General features: G+C 42.9%; 1 protein-coding gene across 4 annotated transcripts in view; it reads right to left on the bottom strand.

Moving 5' to 3' along the window:
- LOC124150822 (nitric oxide synthase, brain-like) overlaps positions 1 to 25,338 on the bottom strand; it is a 257,074-nt gene that overhangs the window by 40,824 nt on the left and 190,912 nt on the right. For all 4 annotated transcript variants that reach the window (XM_046522901.2, XM_046522902.2, XM_046522903.2 and 1 more), the window contains 5 exons: positions 13,174 to 14,476; positions 8,742 to 8,884; positions 5,253 to 5,415; positions 2,460 to 2,551; positions 762 to 903 (listed from right to left, as the gene is read on the bottom strand). In XM_046522901.2, coding sequence (XP_046378857.1) covers positions 762 to 903; positions 2,460 to 2,551; positions 5,253 to 5,415; positions 8,742 to 8,884; positions 13,174 to 14,367 — 1,734 coding nt within the window. In that variant the 5' untranslated portion in view covers positions 14,368 to 14,476. The remainder of the gene's footprint in view (positions 1 to 761; positions 904 to 2,459; positions 2,552 to 5,252; positions 5,416 to 8,741; positions 8,885 to 13,173; positions 14,477 to 25,338) is intronic.

Below are 25,338 nucleotides of genomic sequence, written 5' to 3' on the forward strand. Positions count from 1 at the left end.
GAGTCTGGATCAGACAATCCAGTCCTTGACATCATGAGCGTCGATCCACGCAACTGGAATACGATGACATGCATTAACCAACTCAGCGATCCTGACCACCCGATCCCGTTAGTCGCCTCTTGCGACAAGCATAGTTGCCTTTTACGGCAAGCATGGGTTGCTGAAAGACCTATTCTATCACCTTGACCATGTAAGCCAGTGATTGATACTATGAGCACCCCTTTATTACCACCGATCCCAAATTCATCTGTACCCAGAGAGTGAGTGAGTGAGTGAGTGAGTGGGTTTAACGCCGCTTTTAACAGTATTCCAGTTATATCGCGGCGCGTCAGCTTAATGTGGGAGGAAAGCTCGAAGTGATGCAGGTCTCAGACGTTTACCACTTCGGTGAAACCCAAGAGCACGGGTATGGTGCTGATAAACCTAGAAACATAATCGGGGCGAACCGGGATTCGAACCCACAATCATAGGTTTTTGGCGTGCCCAAGGGACGCAACTCTGCACTGCGAATCGCGGCGCCTTAGATGACTGGGCCACCCGTGCCCCCGTACCCAGAGAGGGGCGGTCGGGTAGCCTAGTGGTTAAAGCGTTCGCTCGTCACGCCGAAGACCCGGGTTCGATTCCCGACGTGGGTACAATGTGTAAAGCCCATTTCTGGTGTCCCCCGCCGTGATATTGCAGGAATATTGCTAAAAGCGGCGTAAAACACTACTCATTCACTCACTCACTCACTGTACCCAGATGGAGCGTTGTGTTCTCACCTCTGTGAATTCCACGTTAGCAGGGTCACCAATGAAGCTGCCGTCGGCCTGACGGTACCCAGCGTAGCGGATCAGCTGGAAGTTCCATACCTTGAAATCATGTTTGCCGTCAGTACGGTGTGGGAAGATCGTGATAGCAGATCTGCATGGCAAATACAACAGAGGAGCTCATTGTACAAACTGTAACCACTTTATAACTGAGTAACAAAAGAAACTATACCTTTAAGTTGACTGTATAATATGATACAGCGATGTTATAACCAAAAAAATTAACCGACTGGATCCTAGTCAGCACTCAAAATTACTACTACGTGGTATTATGCGAAAACATATTTTAAGGTTTTAAGTCAAATTTTATTTTAAATAATATACTTTTAATTAAAATTTGACCTCCTAACTTAAAAATATTTTTTTCGCATAATATACAGCTGCTTATGTTGATGTGAGGTGAAATGGGGTTTAACGTCGCGTCCAAGATTATTGCACTTATATAGCGACGTGCATGTACGTGTGTGTGTGTGTGTGGCTGCTTGTACTAGTCCGGACTGATGCCGATTTATAGTGCTAGCTCACTGGGATACCATGCCGCAGTTTAACATGAATACCCCACTCAGACACAGTATACTGACTCCGAGCCGACCAGTCCTTGTTTTAGCCCCTTAATGCCCCTACCATGTTTGAAATGTAAATTTGTGCTGAAACAGCCATAAGATACCCATAAGCAGCTGGACCGCCTCCGTGGTCTAGTGGTAGAACGTCCGCCCGGAGAGCGGAAGGTCTGGGGTTCGATCCCCGGCCGCGTCATACCAAAAGACGTTAAAAGATGGTACTTGTTGTTACCCTGTCTGGCGCTCGGGTCACGTGGATGCAAATTTATTTCTGACTCCAGACCTCTTTGAACCTATTTAGTTTTACACAATATTACCCAGCCACAAAGTCCTTTTTACAAACTAGGGCAGGAAAGAGTGATGGTCTGGACTAATGCCGGTTTTATTGTTCTAGCCCACTGAGATACCATGCGAGTTTAACATGGATATCCTCACTCGAACACCGAGCCGAACAGTCCTTGTTTTATCCCCTTAATGCCGAGCGTCAGACAGGGTAACAACAAGTACCATCTTTTAACGTCTTTTGATATGACGCGGCGTGGGATCGATCCACCGACCTTCCGCTCTCCGGGAAAACACGCTATCCACTAGACCACGGAGGCGGTTCCTTCACGTAGGAAGAAAACCAGTAGTAATGAAGGTCGTAGACGATGAACACTTTGAAACTGAAGAGTTGACAATGCCTATGATCCAAGGGGGTAGCCTAGTGGTTAAAGCGTTCGCTCGTCACGCCGAAGACCCGGGTTCGATTCCCGACATGGGTACAATGTGTGAAGCCCATTTCTGGTGTCCCCCGCCGTGATATTGCTGGAATATTGCTAAACGCGGCGTAAAACCATAATCACTCACCCACTATGATCCAAGGAATCATTGGCCCAGCCAACGGACGCAACTCTCCGGGAGCTTAAACCATAGTAAAGTTATTAACATAACATTTTTACATCAGGGCCGAATGCAGACAGGTTATGCCATGTGATAGTCACGTGAAGGACACATGTTCCAATATGGATTCCTTCCGGTGCCTGCCGAGATTGCGTATTGAACTGAGTCGAGCTAATTGAAGTAAAACATGGCCAAGAGTTATTTCCACCTGATATTTCCTTTGTTGGTGCCGTATTTGATGTGGTTACACAGGGCCTCAAACATGCCTCTGGCTGTGGTGATGTGCCGGGCGTCAAACACCTGGACAGGAAAAGAACATTAGATGTGAGAAGTCCTAACATGTTATTTCCATGCTCGTGTTGATCACACGATAGCGGACTGAAATTACAAAACAGCTGCACCTTTTCTAGTCATACTTCCATCCTATGTCATGTTAGGTTTACAATTATTCACAGACCGCCGTCATATAGCTGGAATATTGCTGAGTGTGGCGTTAAACAACAAACAAACAAACAAGCACAATCGAATATATTCCAGCTTTATGATGGCGGTCTGTAAATAACCGTGCCTGGACTAAGCAATCCAGTGATTGACATCATGAGCATCGATCCACGCAATTGAGATCGCTGACGTGCATCAACCAGGTCAGCGAGGCTGACCACCTGTTCCCTTTAGTCGCCTCTAACGACAAGCATAGTCGCCTTCTACGACAAGCATGGGTTGCTGTAGACCTATTCTAACCCGGATCTTCACGGGTTATATTTCTTGTGACGAAAGTGACATACATTTAATCTCACATGTATGGATCCATCCATCCATCTATCAAACCATCCATAAATCCATCCTTCCATCGATCCATCAAAACAAAAATCCATCCATCCACCCACACATCCATCCATCCATCCATCCATTCATCCATCCATCATCCATCCATTCATCCATCCATCGATCTAGTGAAATGTCTTTAATCCGCACGGTGACATTCAAAGCGAATTCTTTCGGATTAACGAATTCCCGGGTGAACGAGTAATGCCCCTTTAAATAGATGGGCGTTCCCAAAGGTAATCGCCCGGATGTTGAGAATTCAAGATAAGACGTTTCCTGACTGACCACTGCCTCTCTGCGGATGATACCCGAATACACTGTCATTGTCAGAAACAGATCTGGAAACTACACATTCTGATTTAAACAAAGACCTGAACAGAATGGACATCAATTACTTCAAAATTGACATCGATATTTTATCGTTTAGGAGGTATAAACGTACAGTACGATATTCACGTAAATCCGTTACGCAATAAATGTTGAAGTTAGTTAAACATTGCAACAATATTAACTCCACAGAGTGTTTGTATAATCATTCAGCACAATAACGCATAATGATGATGATGATGATGATGATGATGATGATGATGATTAGCGCGACCTGGAAGTACTTGGCTAGCCACTCAAATGCCAAGGAACCATTTGCACATTGATTTACTAATAATTCATAATACTGTAAATACCGTATAAAACTGACTTAACCAGCAATAAATTGTAATACTCAGTGCTAAACGACTGGCCAGGTAATACACTAATTAACCTGGGCAGATGAAAGTGGTATTTCGGTGCTGGCTCCTGTTGTAGTCGATGTTAATCTGTGATCTGTGACGCGCCTACAGACGTGTCATCCCTGATGGATGGACCGGCCCACGATGAAGCTGGGTGATAGTCGGGTAGATTCATCACACAGGATTACACATGACAGCCGACAGTATCTGTGATTAAACTGGCCAGATAGCGCAGCGGCGGATCAGATGGGCCTTTGTGCGATCTGATAGCTTTGGTGATATATGCCGTTGTCGTGTGGTCGTTATGTGCATATTCCGCACGCTTTTCACAGTCATAAGACTGGTATATTGGTTTCAATTTCATACATATTCCGCACATAACTCATCTTCCCGAGGCAAGAGAGTTAACTGCCTATAAAAGTCCAGATTCCACCCTTGCCGATCTAGGCTGGAATTCATGGGCACGATCGTAGTGCCACCAATGGTTATTATGCGTTATGTCCCTTCTAAACCTCTCCTATGGACCAATCCGATTCCATCACTTGCATTCGTTTCCAACAAAATGGCGGCGCCCAGTCAAGACGATCTGATAGATAATCAAGATCTATATTGTGATAAAACGGGTCTTACATCGCGAAGTGCATCAAATCACGTTAGCACCTTGATTAAAAACATGAAAAGGTTTGGAAAATATCTGTTGACAACAAGTGGGCGGTGTGCATGCCTTGCAAATCCTGCAATCGACCGAAATCTGCACGGCAGTTAACGAACCGGATTTCGATTTCGGTGCGCGATTTTGATTGAACTATGCATAGACTCGTTAGTCCAGCCAAAATGTAACTCCATAATACCAGCCTAGTTCGGCAAGGGTGGAAACTGGACTTTTAAAGTCAGTTAGCTCTCTTGCCTCGGAAAGATGCTCATAGCTGGAAGTATATTTTCTGTACAGCAAAATAAAACGTCATCGCAAAGAATGGAAAGAATGAGAGGACGGTTATGACAGGTAGCATGTATCTGGTGTATTCCAGTTGTTTTCTATCAATATGAACAAATAAAACTTCAACACTAGAGAATAATCAATTTCGAATATCAACCGAAACAGACTTGTTGTGAAAAAAGGCAGTATAGCATGAACATTATTTTAATGGATCACTGAAAACCAAAGATGACAACAGGTGTTTTTAACAATGGTGCGCATGTCCTGTCCTTCTTCTGCGTGAAAATATATTTCATAGGTTTGAGAGCCTATAGTGGTTAAAGCGTTCGCTCGTCACGCTGAAGGCCCGGGTTCGATTCCCGACATGGGTACAATGTGTGAAATCCATTTCTGGTGTCCCCTGCCGTGATATTGCTGGAATATTGCTAAAAGCAGCGTAAATCCTCACTCACTCACTCACTAAAGGAAATTGTTTGTCCTGTCTATACAACACCCATTTCTGTCTACCTACCTGTAGCTTTGACCACTGTATTCTGCCGATACACCTTGGGGCATTTCTCCACGCCGTCTTGGCACCGAAGGTCAACTCAGCGAAGGTCAGATCATATGTTCCTGACTTCTCAACACTGGCGACAACTTCCGCCCACCGCTTCTGGTGGGATGCCGTGTTGGACCTACATTCATTCAAACAAGATTATTAGAGCACAACAGTTGTGGTCGGAAGCTTGCCTTTAAGAAAGTGGTTATTTAGAAACTTCGTTTAAATAAGGAAGCACTGATGGCTCGTGGTCACGTGAGCCGCTATTCTGTGTGAGTTGCGTTCCTTAGGCGAACCAGGATCCAATGAAAGCGGGTTCGAATCCCAGGGTAGCTCTGATACTGAACCTTGGTAGGTCGGCATCATTACCAGTGCCCATGGGGTTTACAAAAGCATTCGTTTCGGAAGCTGACGCACTATGAATGGTTTTTTAATATTATTTACAGACTGAAATAAACAAAAATGCAGCAAAGAGGGTTTGGGTGATACTGGCACAGTCAGGCTGGTTAGGCTCATCATCAGCTCAGGGGCCTTGCCCCCTTTACACGCACCCCTAGACAGAGAATTGGACTTCTCCCAGGAAGCGCTGCCTAGTCAATCCCACCGAGAACTTTTCGGAGAATGTGAAGACTCCCCAAGACTGCAGCCTTCTGCATTACCCAGATTGTCAGAAGGGCTGTAGTCCTGGTAGCAAACCCGGGTACTTTCCCAATGTCAGTCAGCAGATTGGGAGGTACCAAACCTAAGGCACCGAGAACAATGGGGAGTCGGACAAATTGGTACTTGGGATGCAAGCGTGACATTTCGAAAGCGAGGTCCGCATATTTGCCATGTTTTTCCTCAATCTTTTCAATCACATTTGTGTCAAAGGAGACAGAAAATTCAATGATATAAATGATTTCTTTGGATTTATCAAAAAGGACAAGATCAGGTTTGTTGGCCTGGATACGTCTGAGGCTGTATACGGGCCTATTCCAAAGGATTTTGTATTTATCATTTTCCATGACGCCCTCTACATATTCCGGGTCGTACCATGGATGGACCTCTGTGTCAAAACCACAAGCATTGCGAAGGCGGTAATACAATGATCGAGCTACCCCATCATGTCGCTTAAGATACTGTGTTTGTGCCAAAGCTGGGCATCAATGTGTTGGGCAGTCTCATTACATTCATTACATAATCTACATTTCATATTTACATTTTGATGCAAAAATCACACATTGACGGTTTCGAGTTGGAAGTGACTGGTCCTGAGCAGCAAACAGAAAGCCTTCTGTTTGACTTTTCAGGCCAGACCAAGCAAAGGACTCGGCAGGATTGCTGAGCTTCTCAACACACTGCACATAAACCCGATGCAGTGGTCGTTCAGAAAGCCTCTCCTTGAAAAACTGGGCCGATTTGATATGGCACTTCGCTTGGTTGACACTCATTTCTGTACCGTCCAGCAGTACAGGACCATCAACAAAATCATCACCAACATTGAGATTATGTCCCACATCCTTGGCTCGTTTTAGAAAACTGTGGAATGCCTTGTTTTCATCATTTCGTCTTGACATGCTTCACAAGAGGATCATCAGACCAATAAATGTGTGCAAAAGTGCACAAAACAATTCTATCGTGAAGAGCCTTTATTATATTATTTTTATTATTATAAATCTAATTTTGATATCAATCATATTTTCCTTTGCTATAGGCTGTAATGGTATCAGTCCTGCTCATGATGAGAAGGAAATTCGAGAATAAGATACTTTAGCCGTTCTGTTACAATACAACAACCAGTGTTTGTAATATGTTCTGATTAAAATGGAAGTTGAAATGGTTCTCATGCAGACATGTTTCACAATATAGTGGCAGTTGAGCGCCTTCATCACCAACGAGAAATACGTTGAAGAGGGGTTATATCGTATGTTCCAACGTGATGTCGATACACGTAAGTACAGCTTTATCATATTTCACTTAAGAAATTGTTTAATCGGCAAACTCATTTCGCAAGCAACTTGGTTTTTTTCAAAGCAGCAAAGGGATTAGAAAGCTCTCAGTAAAAGCATTTATATTTTTCTCGAAGAATCCTAAGATGAAACGTTTCTTTAAAAATATATATTGACATATGATATTCGATTTCAGACACAGGGGAAAACAATTTGTGTTTTAGAAAAAGACCAGTTGTTCTAACTTTCATAGGATTCTTCTGTTCAAGAGTATTTCAATACGTGAGGATGTCTTTATCCGTACTCACATATTGAATAGTCACAAAAACATAGATTAAAAAATGGGTTTCTATGGGGAACACAACAATCCCCATCATCGACGATCCGTTTCCAATAAAGTATCAATCTTTAGTCGCTCGTAAGTTGTTTGTGTTTAGGCTAAAATACAAATTCATGCACAAAAGGTCTGTGTTTGTTACCACATGGTTATCCAATCAATCAGGTCATTGTACATACCAGAGTACGTCTGTATTCACTAGCATTACTCATTACGTAGAGGGGCGGTCGGGTAGCCTGGTGTTTAAAGCGTTCGCTCGTCACGCTGAAGACCCGGGTTCGATTCCCGACATGGGTACTATGTGTGAAGCCCATTTCTGGTCTCCCCTGCCGTGATATTACTGGAATATTGATCAAAGCGGCGTAAAAGCATACTCACGCACTCACTCGGACACGTGGAGGACTTTGATGATTGCCTTGATCGACATGCTTGTTGTTACAGTAAACTACGGTTATAACAAACTCAAAAGGACCAATAATTTCGATAATTCAAGGCTACTTCGCCAAGGTGGAAACTGGACTTTTACAGTCAGTTAGGACCCTTGCCTCGGGGAGATGAGAACATGTTGGAATGACTGATACTCGTCAGTGAGCACTGGCTTAGTGCAGAACATGTTCTGTCCGTCTGAAAATTGGTTTCGTCAAATCAAGTGGGTGTTTCTAAAAGGCAGTGCAGGTTCCACGGAAGAAAAAAAAAATCAATCATCTGAATAGTCGAAACATCGATCGCTAAATTGGAAATAATACTTTTTTGGTTATATTTATGTAACAAACAGACGCATCGACATTCAAATCGTGGCTAGTTCGAGCCATGGCCTCACGTTGCACTAGTCTTTATCACAGGTCTACATACATCCTTCCAAGTGCAATATGCATTTCACAACGTATTAAACTCGTATGTCTATTGTATTTGTCTCTATTACATAATGACACACACCAACTCATTGATCGACGATATTTTATCACCAGTCAATATTTGCATAGATGACACCCCCCAGCCACCCCCAGTCCCCGCCGGCAGCGCCAGACAAGGGATGAAGTAAAGCTCCAGCATGGTTTTCCCCTTTGTCACGGTTGTCGTTAGACGCGTCGACATTTGGAGTAATCTTACAAATCGAATCATAACAACAGGAACATGTCTAGTGTTCTACGGAAAGCGGATTGTTGTGGAGGACAGGGGGATGTTTTGGCTACCTACCTTTTGATCGACGTGTAGTACTGATCAATGAAATCCTTGGCGTGATGCAGCAACTCCTCCCTCGGACGGGGGACTCCAGGGGGACGCTTGCCCGCCTCTGCCATGATAGATCCCATACATCGCTCGGGGGTGCAGGGCACAGGCTGAAATGAGGGTCGGTGTTAATGTGAAAATATGTGACAGTGATGTGAGGCTTATGGTATAGTTATGTGTGTTAGTTTGTTGTTGTTTTTTAATGCCGCAGTCAGCAATATTCCAGTTATATGAAGGCGTCTGTAAATAATCGAGTCTGGACCAGATAATCCAGTGATTGACATCATGAGCATCGATCCACGCAGTTGGGATACGATGCCATGCATCAAACAAGTCAGCGAGCCTGACAACCCGATCCCGTTAGTCGCCTCTTACGACAAGCACAGTCGTCTTTTACGACAAGCATGGGTTGCTGAAGACTTGTGATGTTAGGTGCATGGTATAGCCTGAAATGAACCATCGGTGTCAATGTAGAAATCTATGTACAGAGATATTAGGTGCATGGTATAGCCTGAAATGAACCATCAGTGTTTATGTGGAAATCTATGTACAGAGATGTTAGGTGCATGGTATATGCTTAAATGGGACATCAGTGTTAATGTGGAAATCTATATACAGAGAGGGTTGGGAGAATATATTGAATGGGGAACATCAGATTTAGTGTAGATATATAAATGCAATACGCCTTTTTAACGGTGGCATGTGTAGCTTCTATTCATAATGTTTCGCCAATTTGAACAAACGTTTAAAAAGGATGTTTTTTTCTTGGATCACATATATATTTTAATGAAACCAGGTCATCTCATTCGACCCAATTGAGCAGCCATAAACTTAGAGAATTGTGTATACACAAGAAACCACCCTTTTAAAGGACATTCAAAACGCCAGAGAATATTCAGTGTCGAATATCTGCCAAAACACATTCCTAGGGCGTAAAAGATAAAATGGTGAAAATCATTGATGACGCCAGGTATTTTCAATACCAAATGGACACCTGTCTCAGAGCTATCAATATCAGGTGAACACAAGATTATTTATTCATTTTCGAAACCTGATGACAACAAGTGTTAGAGTTATCGGCATTGGGTTTATACACAGCTATCCGTACTATCAATATCAGTAGACAAACAGTATATACGTACTATCAATATCAGTAGACAAACAGTATACACGTACTATCAATATCAGTAGACAAACAGTATATACGTACTATCAATATCAGTAGACAAACAGTATACACGTACTATCAATATCAGTAGACAAACAGTATACACGTACTATCAATATCAGTAGACAAACAGTATACACGTACTATCAATATCAGTAGACAAACAGTATACACGTACTATCAATATCAGTAGATAAACAGTATATACGTAATATCAATATCAGTAGATAAACAGTATACACGTAATATCAATATCAGTAGACAAACAGTATATGCGTAATATCAATATCAGTAGACGCCTTTATGCTACTATAAATATCAGTGGACACATCTATATATACTGTCAATATCAGAAGACACACCTCTATACGTATTGTCAATATCAGTAGATACTCATCTTCATGTACTATAAATACAAGTAGACACACATTTATACATACTGTTAAATCAAGTAGACACATATCTATGAGTACTGTCAATATCAGTAGACAAACAGCATATTCGTACTGTCAATACAAGTAGACACACTTCTATTCGTACGGTCAATACCAGTAGATACACATCTCTACGTACGGTCAATACGAGTAGACACACCTCTATACGTATGGTCAATACAAGTAGATACACAACTATACGTACTGCCAATACAAGCAGGCACAAATTTATACGTATTGTCAATACAAGTAGGCACACATCAATACGTCCTGTCAATAAAAGTAGACACATATCTATACGTACTGCCAAAACAAGTAGACACACTTCTATTCGTACGGTCGATACCAGTAGATACACATCTACGACTGCTGTATTATTGCTGTGACGATCAATCTAAGCGTGGAAGAACTTGTTGAACATCGATTTTAATTGCACTATCAATGCCAATAGACACTCATACGTGTACCTTTCATCGAGGTTCAACTTATACAGGGACCATATAACCAAAAGATTCCATCTAAATACTACCAATGGATACTAAAGTAATTATGCAAACTCAAGTATTATAAATTAAAAAAAATATCACTTATGTAAGTACTACCAATACCGGATGGACTCTCTTTGCAGTGTTAGCAGCCAAAACTAACGGACAACTATGAGAGTACTATCAATACCAGATTGGTTTGGTTTGTTGTTTAACGCCGCACTCAGCAATATTCCAGCTATATGACGGCGGTCTGTATAAATAATCGAGTCTAGACCAGACAATCCAGTGATTGATATCATGAGCATCCATCCACGCAATTGGGATCGATGACATGCATCAACCTGACCACCCGATCCCGTTAGTCGCCTTTTACGACAAGCATAGACACCTTTTACGGCAAGCATGGGTTGCTGAAGACCTATTCTACCCCGAATCTTATATCAGAAGAACACTCATTTGTTAAATTGACCCACACAATAAACATATGTGCATATTGATAACACATACGTCCATAAAATATTCCCAGTTAATAATCATTTATTTATGCAAACAACATCTGATTACATGTGATATTTCACTGGTGAGATTTTGAAATCCTATGTTCGAGCTGAAAGATCGTCAATATTTGTTCAACACTAACGCCTGAGTTGAGACGTACTTTGTGAACGCACTGCCACCACTACAAGCTGTGACGCTTGTAACACATCCATATCATGTTACCTTCAGCAAATTACATTTAGGGAGATACACAGGTGGTATGTGCATTTTACTTGGAGCTTGTTAACTGTTTCTGATACTTACGCCTAACGCTGTCAAGTAACACGAGGTGGTGGTGGAATTGGGTTTAACGTCGCGTCCAAGATTATTGCACTTATATAGCGACGTGCATGCACGTGTATGTGTGTGTGTGGCTGCTTGTACTAGTCCGGACTGATGCCGATTTATAGTGCTAGCTCACTGAGATAACATGAATACCCCACTCAGACACAGCATACTGACTCCGAGCCGACCAGTCCTTGTTTTAGCCCCTTTATGCCGAGCGCCAGACAGGGTAACAACAAGTACCATCTTTTAGCGTCTTTTGGTATGACGCGGCCCGGGATCGAACCCCGGACCTTCCGCTCTCCGGGCGGACGCTCTACCACAAGACGACGGAGGCGGCACAAATAACACGAGGGATGTCATGTGTGATGACTATGGTTCAAGGGCAAGGTCATCCCGACAGGTAAGGATTAGAAACAGATGGGGTACTCCTTCACACGAGACCACCCTTCGTTATGAACAACCTTCTAGGGGTGACTGTCACCTTGCAATAAGTATGAGTTAGTTCTGACGCAACAGTCAGCCATAGTCCAGGTCTGTCAGGGAGGTATTTCTCGAGGCCTCCACTTTATAAAAGTAATGTAATCCATCAATCGGACATTAAGACTAAAGAAACCATCTACAAGTCATCATCAACCAAAATTACAAAAGGTCTGTCACTGTAATAATTATCAATTATCATGAGACTATACCCACAAAGACAGTTATCCATAAGACTGACTAATTATATGAATCGTCCACTAAGATCTTTTCGAACAGCCTGGCTGATTATACAAACTGTGATGTATGTTGTCCATTCGTCTGACTAGTTATAAAATTTGTTCACTAAAACTTTATCGATTAGTTGGAATAATGACAGTTATAAATAGTGAGCAGACGCGGTTCCAAAAGAAGCCTAAAGCTAGCTGTCCAAAATTTAATCATTTGTTTCTGATGCAATAACATGTATGTCTCCTGACATCCCCTTAAATAGCAACTTACCAAACAACACTGATGAAAAGCGCAAGCACAGATGAGTTCAAACAAAACTGAGTCCACATCATTTATTTATTTATTTACGCGAACACATACGGTTCTAAATATGGAACTAGATTATGGCGCAGGAATTGGGTGAAAACGGGGCAAAATTATGTCCTTGCGTTGTTGTGATGTCATGATGACGTAAGTAGTAATTTCCCTGTATCCTCTGGACCAATTACTCGGACATGTAAGTCGGACAGTTAACAGCCACGGACAGCTAATGACCAAACAAACATGATTACATGAAGAGGTTCTAGTCTGGGACCAATTTTCTAGTCCCCGAAAATTGGACGCAAATCATTCTTACCACCCCTGATTGTCTGTTAACTCACATGTAATGAATATCAGTTTAACAGTTAATGATCTCTCTAATTGAACAGAGACAATGGCCCAATTTCAATGTCTCAGTGTAGAATGTACATGGTATTTAGCCAGGTCTCCGTCAAGTACCTAATTTGTGTACTCACCTCAATATGTTTCTGATGGAGAATGTCCATGGTGGTTTTGTCATCAATCAGATTCTTCAACTTCGTGTACTTCTTGGGACTCGGAGTTGCGGAGGAGGCCCTTCGGTCGTTCCTTCTGGACATGTTTGGGCTTGTCATGGTTGCACTCTTTCGTCGTTCGGGCTTCTTAACTACCTCCTCTTCCGACGTGTGCCCATTCTTATCCGGACTTGTGAGACTGTTCTTTCTCTTATCAGACTTCTGTTCCGACTTTTGGGGCGTCTTGTTGTGAACACAGTTACCGGGCGCGTTGTCGTTATCACTCTGAATCTTCACATCCCCCTTGACCACCACCGTGATCTCATCATTGTCCTGAAATATCTCGATACTCTTCCGAGCAGGGCTGGAGATGGCTCGAACCTTAATCTCACTCACTGCACCTTCAGAATTCATCTTGTTCATTTTCACAACACTATCTGGTCCATTTGTCTGGAACTTAGGACTACTCAGAATAATTTTGGGTGAACCGTGGGCTCCTGTATCTAAGATGGTCTCGTCAAACCTATCTGGTGTTGTCTTAGAGCGAGGAACCTCACCGTTGGGTACGTGCTGGTCTGAGGCGGTTTGCGTTATTGCATCGCGAAGTTTGGAATCTATTTCTTCTAGGCTCCCTTCTTCCATAGAACAACCCTTATCCTTCTCCACTCTGGATTTTGAACTGCCCTTTCTCCCTACTTTAGGACTCGCTTCGTCGCCGTTACACAATTTTCTAAAGCTCCGTACCGGTGACGTAAGCGGGGAAGGGGTTGTCGCAAATGTCCTCTTAATTCTGCCAACAAAGGTGTTATCTACAGGCTTAGTGACACGTATGGTCTTTGGCATACCATTTTCCTGGAAGGTGGTTTCTAGGTGGGTGGAATATCCTTCAGGTCCTCGCAGCAGCAGTACCACGGGAGCATCTGTCGGCACGGCTTTCAGTATCTCGACTGCGCTCTCGTAACTCATCTCCGTCAGGTTGATATCATTTATCCGAAGTATGACGTCACCCACCTGAACCAATCCGCTCTCCTCGGCTATACCACCTGACACGAGGTCTGCCACCACCACGTATGGTTTACTAGTCCGTTGCTTGACAAGAAAGCCAAGGCCGCCATGTTTCTGTTTGATAAGTTTCACCCGGATCGTATTGGGCTGTGGGTCAGTATTGCCCGGCATGATGACCACTGGTTATGAACACAACAAATGAAAACTTCTTACATAGGCGTCCGTCCGTTTCGAAAATAATCGGTTTCGACTTCTTAGATTATGATGCCCGCATCTCCCTCTGAAACAATAGACATTCGATTAAAACATTGTTCAGCATATTCAGTATGGCATTATGTTACATACCAGCCGATGAAGACTCACAGCATCAGTGAGGACAGGATTCAGGTTAGGCGTCTCTCGGATTTATCTACCTTATACACTTCAAGTCTGACATTTCACTGGCAACGTGAAACTAAACCTTACGCAACAAAAAGCCATTATATAAAATGATTTCAGCTTCATCTGTACTTAATTAATTTTAACCCCATACGTGGTCGTGCAAATGTAGGGCGGGCAATCCTCAAAGTGTTGCTCTGTGAAAAAGGATAAGACATTCACTGCACCTCCACAATAGAATTAAAACGATCATCTTTCTCATCAGTTGTTTATTATTTCGCCTACTTAAGTGAAGACACTTTTCTTCGTCATCTCGAGAAATGTCAGTTTGCTCGTAAGAAGAGATCAGATATCAATAATAAGCGAATGACAACTTGTCAAATCACGAAACTGTCAACTTGCCATATGCAAATGTCAGAAAAGACGAAGGTTTGGCAAGACTGTGGTGCCGTTGGCTCATATGGTACAGTTCCATAGTTATCTGCGATCGTGGGTGTATGTCCTATATTACCTTAACGTAGCATGACGCTTCGCCTCTTTGGCCGTTTGGTACCCTATTCAATGTGTAGTACAGTAAACTACGGTTATAACGAACTCAAAGGGACTACTATTTTTAGTTCGTTATAACCGTAGTTCGTTATAAGCATATATACAGCATAACCACAGCAAATAGTCGGGACTAAATAGTAAGTTCGTTATATCCGTCAGTTCGTTATAAGCGTGTTCGTTATAACCGTAGTTTACTGTACTACCAAAGTCTAAACACAGTTCTATACAAAATTGAAAACAGCTCTATACTATAATAAATGTGCAGTACTAGAATATTCTAATCACAGTTCTACACAAAAATAAGTGTGTAGTACTACTAATTTAGACACCCCTGAAAATCCGGATTAGAATTAACCTTCAGCAACCCATGCTTGTCGAAAGAGGCGACTAACGGGATCGGGTGGTCGTGCTTGGTTGAAGCATCTCATCGTATCCCAATTGCGTAAATCGATGCTCATGACGTCAGTCAGTGGCCTGCTGGTCTAGCCTCGACTATTTACAGACTGCCTTCATATAGCTGGAATTTCACGGCGGGGAACACCAGAAATTGGCCATGTGGGGAATCGAACCCTGGTCTTCGGCGTGACGTGCGAACGCTTTAACCACTAGGCTACCCCAGTGCCTCTAGGTAAAAAGAGGCTATAAGAATAGTAACCGTGGTAGATTTAGAGAATATCGTTTTACGGATGTGTAAAACAAGTTTATTTTCGCTGTGCTCGTTTTCGCAAAGTCAGAAACGAGTTAAAGATAAAATGGCTACGGGATGGGCATCGGTCGCTATTCGGCTTGTTCCAGAGTGACACGAGTTGTGCATCAGTGTATCCTTCACCTCTGTCGGTTACGAAGGCGCTGGTATATGGACAATATATCTTTCCGACTAAAGAATGATATTTTCATTTTTTGTTTTGTTTGTTGTTTAACACCGCACTCAGCGCTATTCCAGCTATATGACGGCAGTCTGTAAATAATCCAGTCTGGACCAGACAATCCCGATCCCGTTAGTCGCCTCTTACGACAAGCACAGTCACCTTTTACGGCAAGCATGGGTTGCTGAAGACCTATTCTACCCCAGATCTTCACGGGTCCCACGCAATTGGGATAGATGACATGCTTCGACCAAGTCAGCGGACCTGACCACTCGATCCCGTTAGTCGCCTCTTACGACAAGCACAGTCACCTTTTACGGCAAGAATGGGTTGCTGAAGACCGGATCGTCACGGGTCATCTGTAAATAGGTTAGGGTGGGGTGGGGTGGGGTGGGGTGGGGTGGGGGAGAGGGAGTGGTTCAGCCTTGGTGTTATATAAATTGTTTGTAAATAAGTCAATAAATCAATGTGGCTGAAAACAAATGCACGCGCATTTGTGAAAGAACAAGGTCAAAACAAACTTTAAATTGCTTGCAAAATATATTAACCATAAATGTTAATATAAATGAATTTCAATAATTTCAAGCTCTCATATATAAGCATATTCGAAATAATTTTATATTATGATATATAGTTAATGCAAAGTTCACATTTCACGGTTTGCAACGAAAAAGCTTGGTGTAAATGAAATCCATTTTGGCAATATGGGTGGTTCATTTCTTGTATAGGTGATGAGTGACAGTTTATAACCAATTCCGTTACAATTATTAATGTTCAGTAAATATCATTCAAGCGATGTCATCCGGGAATGCATGTTTTCGGACCTAGAACAGACAGAAGCGACAAAAAATAAGCTCGGGCTTTCTCGTCGGTTACTTTCAATCATGTCACTTCGTATTCTTGTTGCAGACTGTAATTGTAATTAAAAACTAACAATCACTGCAAAATGTTGTCTGACATCAGTCGTAATCTGCTATCACCTATTGGTGATGACAGGGAAACAGTGAACCGTTGTGGCTTGGCTCCGTCTCAACATGACACAAGTTGTCGCAGCGCACACTCATCCCGGAACCGGTAGGACGGTCGCTTATATCATTAAAAAAATGAGCGTTATCGCCCTTGGGGACGAAACGTGGCTGGTTGCAGTGAGTAGTTAGGCTTTTGACGGAGAAAAACACTGCGGTGCGGCTTCAGGTACCAAACACTTTTTTTCATGCAATTCGCGTGAGTGGCTGGTGTTACCGGTAGATGAGACCATGTTTTCCCTGTAAGAATGCTAATCTAACCATATTTCATATTGAAAGACATGCGAGACGTGTGTTCTAACTTATAAATTGAAAACAAATGGAAACACGAGTTCCCTTTTCGCGAACACCTGGTGTCATCACTGATTTTCTGTGATCATGTCATTAAATATTGACCTCTATTTTGTCGTTTACCCTGAACGAGATCTATTTCGAAATCAAAACTGGCGTTGACGTATTATATTTTTAGAATATTAGTGAGTGAGTGAGTGGGGTTTAACGTCGCTTTTAACAGTATTCCAGTTATATCACGGCGTGTCAGCTTAATGTAAAAGGAAAGCCCGAAGTGATGCAGGTCTCGGACGTTTACCACTTCGGTGAAACCCACGAGCACGGGTATGGTGCTGACAAACCTAGAAACATAATCGGGGCGAACCGGGATTCGAACCCAAAATCATAGGTTTCTTTCTGGTGCCCCCAAGGGACGCAACTCTGCACAGCGAATCGCGGCGCCCTAGAGGACTGGGCCATCCGTGTCCCCTTTAAGAATATTAACGCCGCAGTCAGCAATATTGAAACGTTACATCCCCTTGCAACATAAGTGGATCATTTGTGATATGTTTTCAACAAATTAGCTGAGTAACCTTTGGTAAACAAACCCAAATTGATCCTCAAATTATGTCCATTTATTTCATAAAGTCATACGCGCATTCTGAATGGTTCGTCATTGGATTGTTGCACACATGACATTCATCGACAGGGGTACGAGTCTTCCTGCAGGTTACGGAAAGGGGTGAGAGTTGACGAATGACTTCTTGCAGGTTACGGAAAGGGGCGAGAGGTGACGAATGAGCTGTTCCTGCATCGGGATCATCAGAAGGAGCTGTTTAGAGTATATGTTTATACCCCGGACAATGCAGAAGCGAATTTCAATCTTGGCCATGTGTTGTCTGCTTTTTTTCTGATGCATTCAAGGTCGCGTGATTTTACGAGGTGCGACTTTGAGTATATCGTATGACATGTGGGTGTTTAATTTCCCGTGCATGACACTTAATGAATCATTCTGCAACATGGCACACAACACATGGCGCTATAAGGATTGTGGGATTGTGGGAGAGGGGTGAGGGGGTATATTGATGAGACAGAATGGCCTTGTGTCCCTTCTGTGAGGTAGGGCAGGACATGTTTGCCCCCTTCGCGAACACCTGATCCATTCATGTAATTTTCACCACTACAGTAAACTACGTTTATAACGAACACGCTTATAACGAACTGACCAATATAACGAACTACGGTTATTACGAACTAAAATCAGTGGTCCCTTCGAGTTCGTTATAACCGTAGTTTACTGTATTTTGCCATTTACTCCCAGAGAAATGTGTTCCAGGGTATAAGCGATAATGTTAATTCTCTGGCGGCGTTGACATGCGTGGGGGTGGGGAATGGCATTGTGGTGGATGTGGTGTGGGTGGGGGATTCACAACAACAACAAAAATCAGTTTTTACAGGGAGGTATAGTTGCTTTTTTGGTACAACCTATCAAATCAATGTGTTCCATTTGTTTCTGGGACAATTTTGTTTAGGAAAGGCACCCTCCCCTCAAATACCAAATGATCCGTCCCTAAATTTGAATGATAACTCTGTCAATACAATATTTCAAACACGATAAATATCCAGGCACCTAACCACCTCTATATATATATCATAGCGCCATGTGCCGCACAGACTGTCATATTATAATTATATGTATAATATTAAACCAGATCGTGTACCTGGGGCTCACGTGCCTTACAAGGAATATTGCGGTTTCAGCACTCTTTGACAAGACCAAATATGATTAATATGTGCAATAAAAAAAGCAACTAGAAATTGAGCCGAAACTTTTTGGGGGAGCAAAAAGTACACAACAACAACAACAATAATAATAATAATATTGCGCTGAACTCCATATGCAATGGTCAATGTCAGTTGCACTCGATTAGCATACTCAGCTCCCTGGGGAATATACAAACGAAGCTGCTTTGCCATGCGCTTGAAGATTAACGGACACAATACCGTCTTATCCTGTCGGGGACCCAATTTGACTTCTTGGTGAACAAGGGGCTATTTTGAACTCAGTCACTTGCTTTCGGAGACACCACGTGTGTTACATGTACTTCAGTGTAGGTCAGGACCGAAGCCCTAGAAACTCAGGAGTCAATCTGCCGATCGCGGTCACCCATCCAACTACTCTCCGCAACCGACGTTACTTAACTTCACCTGATTTGTGACCTGCGCACTGTGCATTGGGCCACGTGCCACCACCATTTAAAAATCATATGCAAAAGGGTTATAAACACATACGCGCACGCGTTCATGTGACTGCGGACATTTATAAGTACGCACATGCACACAAACACACAGACTTTGAATACACTTTGTGTATAATTAATAACACAATATGAATAAAATTATCGTACAATAAAACCCTGTCAATATGACCAGTAAATGCATGTAAATTCAACCTAACTATCTATTTTCCGGACAAACCTTTAAATACGTAACGTTGGTTGGTTGGTTAGTTGTTAAACGCCGCACTCAGCAATGTTCCAGCTTTATGACGGCGGTCTGTAAGTAATTGAGTCTGGACCAGACAATCCAGTGATTAATATCATGATCATCGATTCACGCAATTGCGATCGATGACATGCATCAACCAAGTCAGCGAGCCTGACCACCCGATCCCGTTAGTCGCCTCTTACGACAAGCATGTAAATGTAGAAGTCACTCAAATGTCTTCATGCCGGAAGTAGAATCAACGAGCCTCGAAGTGGCGCAGTGGCGAGTTACATTTGAGTGATTTCTCCGAATGTAATTTTGTCATCGTTTATTTTATTATTTCTCCATTTAGTTGGGTCAGTTTAACGCACCCCTTCCTCCCTGACTCACTCAATTACTTACTCCATCACTCCCTCACTCACTCCCTCACTCACTCCACCACTCCCTCCCTCCCTCCCTGACTCACTCAATTACTTACTCCATCACCCCTCACTCACTCCACCACTCCCTTCCTCACCCCATCACTCCCTCCCTCACTCACTCCACCACTCCCTCCCTCCCTCCCTGACTCACTCAATTACTTACTCCATCACCCCTCACTCACTCCACCACTCCCTTCCTCACCCCATCACTCCCTCCCTCACTCACTCCACCACTCCCTCCCTCCCTCCCTGACTCACTCAATTACTTACTCCATCACTCCTCACTCACTCCAACACTCCCTTCCTCCCTGACTCACTCAATTACTTACTCCATCACTCCTCACTCACTCCAACACTCCCTTCCGCCCTGACTCACTCAATTACTTACTCCATCACTCCTCACTCACTCCACCACTCCCTTCCTCACCCCATCACTCCCTCCCTCACTCACTCCACCACTCCCTCCCTTCCGCCCTGACTCACTCAATTACTTACTCCATCACTCCTCACTCACTCCACCACTCCCTTCCTCCCTGACTCACTCAATTACTTACTCCATCACTCCTCATTCACTCCAACACTCCCTTCCGCCCTGACTCACTCAATTACTTACTCCATCACTCCCTCACTCACTCCACCACTCCCTCCCTTCCTTCCTGACTCACTCAATTACTTACCCCATCACTCCCTCACTCACTCCACCACTCCCTCCCTTCCTCCCTGACTCACTCAATTACTTACTCCATCACTCCCTCACTCACTCTACCACTCCCTCCCTTCCTCCCTGACTCACTCAATTACTTACTCCATCACTCCCTCACTCACTCCACCACTCCCTTCCTCCCTGACTCACTCAATTACTTACTCCATCACTCCCTCACTCACTCCACCACTCCCTTCCTCACCCCATCACTCCCTCCCTCACTCACTCCACCACTCCCTCCCTTCCGCCCTGACTCACTCAATTACTTACTCCATCACTCCTCACTCACTCCAACACTCCCTTCCTCCCTGACTCACTCAATTACTTACTCCATCACTCCCTCACTCACTCCACCACTCCCTCCCTTCCTTCCTGACTCACTCAATTACTTACCCCATCACTCCCTCACTCACTCCACCACTCCCTCCCTTCCTCCCTGACTCACTCAATTACTTACTCCATCACTCCCTCACTCACTCTACCACTCCCTCCCTTCCTCCCTGACTCACTCAATTACTTACTCCATCACTCCCTCACTCACTCCACCACTCCCTTCCTCCCTGACTCACTCAATTACTTACCCCATCACTCCCTCACTCACTCCACCACTCCCTCCCTTCCTCCCTGACTCACTTAATTACTTACTCCATCACTCCCTCACTCACTCCACCACTCCCTTCCTCACCCGATCACTCCGTCACTCCAATACTCAATTACTAACTCCATCACTCCCTCACTCACTCAAGGACCCACCCACTCACTCACACAGGAAGGAGCATGTACCGTTATACTTAGGTCTCATACAAACTACGACTGCTTGCATGGATATCTCATATCAAATTATACCGATTCGCCAAGTCCAAATGGAATAACAATTCAGCTGTATGTTGAGTGGTGTTGTGATGTGTTACCCGAGCTTACGTCTCCCCTGGGGATCGATCTTACATGGAAATTATATGTGATGTCTCGCTGTATCAGTTACCCAGTATACTTTACATGGCGACACATTATCACAACACAACACTACACCTGTACGTCTAGTTTTTCAAACGGTGATATTGTTGATTAAAACCAAGTGATAAAAGCGACAAAGAAGTTCCCTAATCATAAGAAATCTCTATTGTCCATTGTACGATGCATCACTATCAAATAGTTATGATACCAGGTGTTCGCGAAAAGGTCAGCTTATCATGCCCTTCCGACTTGCCGCCACACAAACACATGCAAAGGCAAGTCAATTGTGCATATGAAAGAACGCATGAACTTATGCTACAAATCACAAAAGGGGCGGTCGGGTGGCCTAATGGTCAAAGCGGTCACTCGTCACGCCTAAAACCTGGGTTCGATTCCCCTATAGGTACGATGTATGAGGCCTATTTCTGGTGTTCCCCGTCGTAGTACTGCTAAAAGCGGCGTAAACCCCAACTCACTCACAGGTCATAACAAGGAATTGCATCGGACATTAGCATGCCCACGTAACATTTGGAAATGTCCTCCACATATCTTTACAAAGCTTTTCAGCATTTATGACTTTTGGGTGGATGATATATTTCCTCTAATATCCTAACTTTCCTGCAGAGGATGGAGTTATTTTCAGAATTGAAATGTTGGTCGACACGATTGGAAATTTTTCTGTTGATATTGCTAACTCGTGTCGATAATTTCTGTTGTCTCGCCAACATAAATCAATCCACAAACATTATGTACATTCAATAACATACATGACGTTATTAGTTTCACGTGGCAGGTTTTCAAAAGGTTTTGTGCAGTATGTTTTAGCCTTATTTGAATTCAGGTTCAGAACAGGACAGGTTTTGCAATTGTTTGTGCCATATGAAGATGAGTTCGTTCGAATGATAAATGTCCTCCAACTTTAATGTCCATTTTAACGAATCTTTGTTTTTGAAATATACGGTGCCTTTATAATGTACATATATAAAACATCACCGCTCACTCACAATTATGCATCAATCACTGGACCGTCTGGTCCAAACTTGATTATTTATAGACCGCTGTTACACGGAGTTAGAATTGTCTTCAGCAACCCATGCTTGTAAAGGCGACTAACGGTATCAGGTGGTCAGTCTCGCTGACTTGGTTGATATATGACATCATATCCCAGTTGCGTAGATCGATGTTCATGAGGCCGATAATTGTATTGTTGGTATTTACAGAACTCCTCCATATAGCTTGAATAGTTCTATGTGCGGCGTCAAACAACAAACAAACAAAAACAATGATATATCCTAATATGCAAATTATTCATTCCGCTGTCGATCGAGTTTAAAGAAGGGACCGACCGGGAGACACGTATTCCTGGGATCTGCATATATATTTCCGTACTGTTGGAATGATTTCGATCAATAATAATTCATTTCATTCAGGCCAACTCGTTCGATTTCAATCAGAATTGAAAGGTGGTCTACACAACAGTTTTATCCTCTTATTAAACACATGGAGATATCAACGAACAATTTCAGCATATCGCCTCCTCTGAAACGACCTAGGGAAAGAACGGTACTCCTTCTTCAATGTGAGTGGGTGAATTGGGTTTTACGCCGCTTTTAGCAATATTCCAGCGCTATAACAGCGGGGGACACCAGAATAGGCTTCACACATTGTACCCATGTGGGGAATCGAACCCGGGTCTTCGGCGTGACGAGTGAACGTTTTACCCTGTAGGCTACCCGACCACTCTTCATCAATGTAGGGGGCACGGGTGGCCCAGTCGTCTAAGGCGCCAGAAACCTCTGATTGTGGGTTTGAATCCCGGTTCGCCCCGATTATGTTTCTAGGTTTGTCAGCACCATACCCGTGCTCGTGGTTTCACCGACGTGGTAAACGTCTGCGACCTGCATCACTTCGGGCTTTCCTCACACATTAAGCTGACACACCGTGATATAACTGGAATACTGTTAAAAGCGGCGTTAAACCCAACTCACTCACCCACTCATCAATGTAATTTATCATGACCGCAGTAAACGGCAGGTAAGTCTGAATATGTTTATTGGTCGAACATAACAGGAGTTTGCATCAATTTGTCAATCTCCATTCAGAGTGATTCCGTGAAAAATATGGGCAAGCGACATATCCAGTGAACGTATGCATCGCATCCGGCTGTAGAGTATGGGGAAATACACATGGCTTGAAGGTATTGGTATAATGTCATTATGAGTAAATTCTAAACTCGTCATAAGAAGCAGGGTTGCAATCAACCATATTCCTGCACCATGACTGGAATGTATATTTTTAAGCTTTTATTTTTACTAAATGCTAAGGCAAGTCTAGATGAAACTAACCAAGTCTAGTTTTCTTGATTCCACATTCCATAGGAAAAGGAAAAGAGGAAAGGTTCATTCGAAGAAAAGAAGTTGTTGTTTTTTTTAAATGTTTTAAATATTTTTATATTTCTGCACCATGACTGTGGAATTTATATTTTTGTATGCATTTATTTTAAATAAAAGCCTAGACAAGTCTAAATCAAACTAACCAAGTCTAGTTTTCTTGATTCCACATTCAATAGGAAAACAGCAGAAGAGGAAAGGTTCTTTCGAAGAAAAGAAGTTTTTTTTTTTTTTAAATGTTTTAAATATTTTTATATTTCTGCACCATGACTGTGGAATTTATATTTTTGTATGCATTTATTTTTACTAAAAGCCTAGACAAGTGTGGATCAAACTAACCAAGTCTAGTTTTCTTGATTCCACATTCCATATGAAAACAGCAGAAGAGGAAAGGTTCTTTCGAAGAAAAAAAAATTAAGTCCTGTTTTCATTGACTACGTGTTAGTCTAAATCACACATTGCATGGGGTATTCTTCAAAATGTGTATTATTGAGTGCGTAAGGTTAAAGGCAGGGCCAGCGATGTATTCAAGCCGTATCACATATGATGGGCTTTAAACAATGTATCGAACTATAGGGTGTAGTGTCACTATGAGTAAATTCTAAACTTGTCATAAAAAAACAGGGCTACAATCATCCATTGCTCGGGGTATTTATGGCAAATTTATTATTGAGTGGAGGAGTGAGTATGGATTAACGTCAGTTTCAGCGATGTAATCAACCCATATCACATACTTTGGGCTTTAAACAATTGTATCGTACCTGGGACTATATCCATTTAGTTCTTCGCCGCCTAATGCCTGTTATTGGGTGAGTGGGTATGGTTTTCGCAATATTCCAGCAATATCACGGCGGGATACACGAGAAATGGGCTTCACACATTGTACCCATGTCGGGAATCGAACCCGGGTCTTCGGCGTGACGAGCGGACGCTTTAACCACTAGGCTACCCTACCGCCCCGCCTATTATCGAATCATCTGAAGATCATGGTAACCGAAAGCATTTATCATGGGAGATACGGAAAATCGCTTTAAAATATTCATGATGGTATGTTTATGTGAGTATACGTGTTACACAATCATGTCCTACCTTCGACTA

This window comes from Haliotis rufescens, unplaced genomic scaffold, assembly GCF_023055435.1.
Source record: "Haliotis rufescens isolate VD_foot unplaced genomic scaffold, xgHalRufe1.0.p SCAF_21, whole genome shotgun sequence".
NCBI classification, from domain to species: domain Eukaryota; kingdom Metazoa; phylum Mollusca; class Gastropoda; order Lepetellida; family Haliotidae; genus Haliotis; species Haliotis rufescens.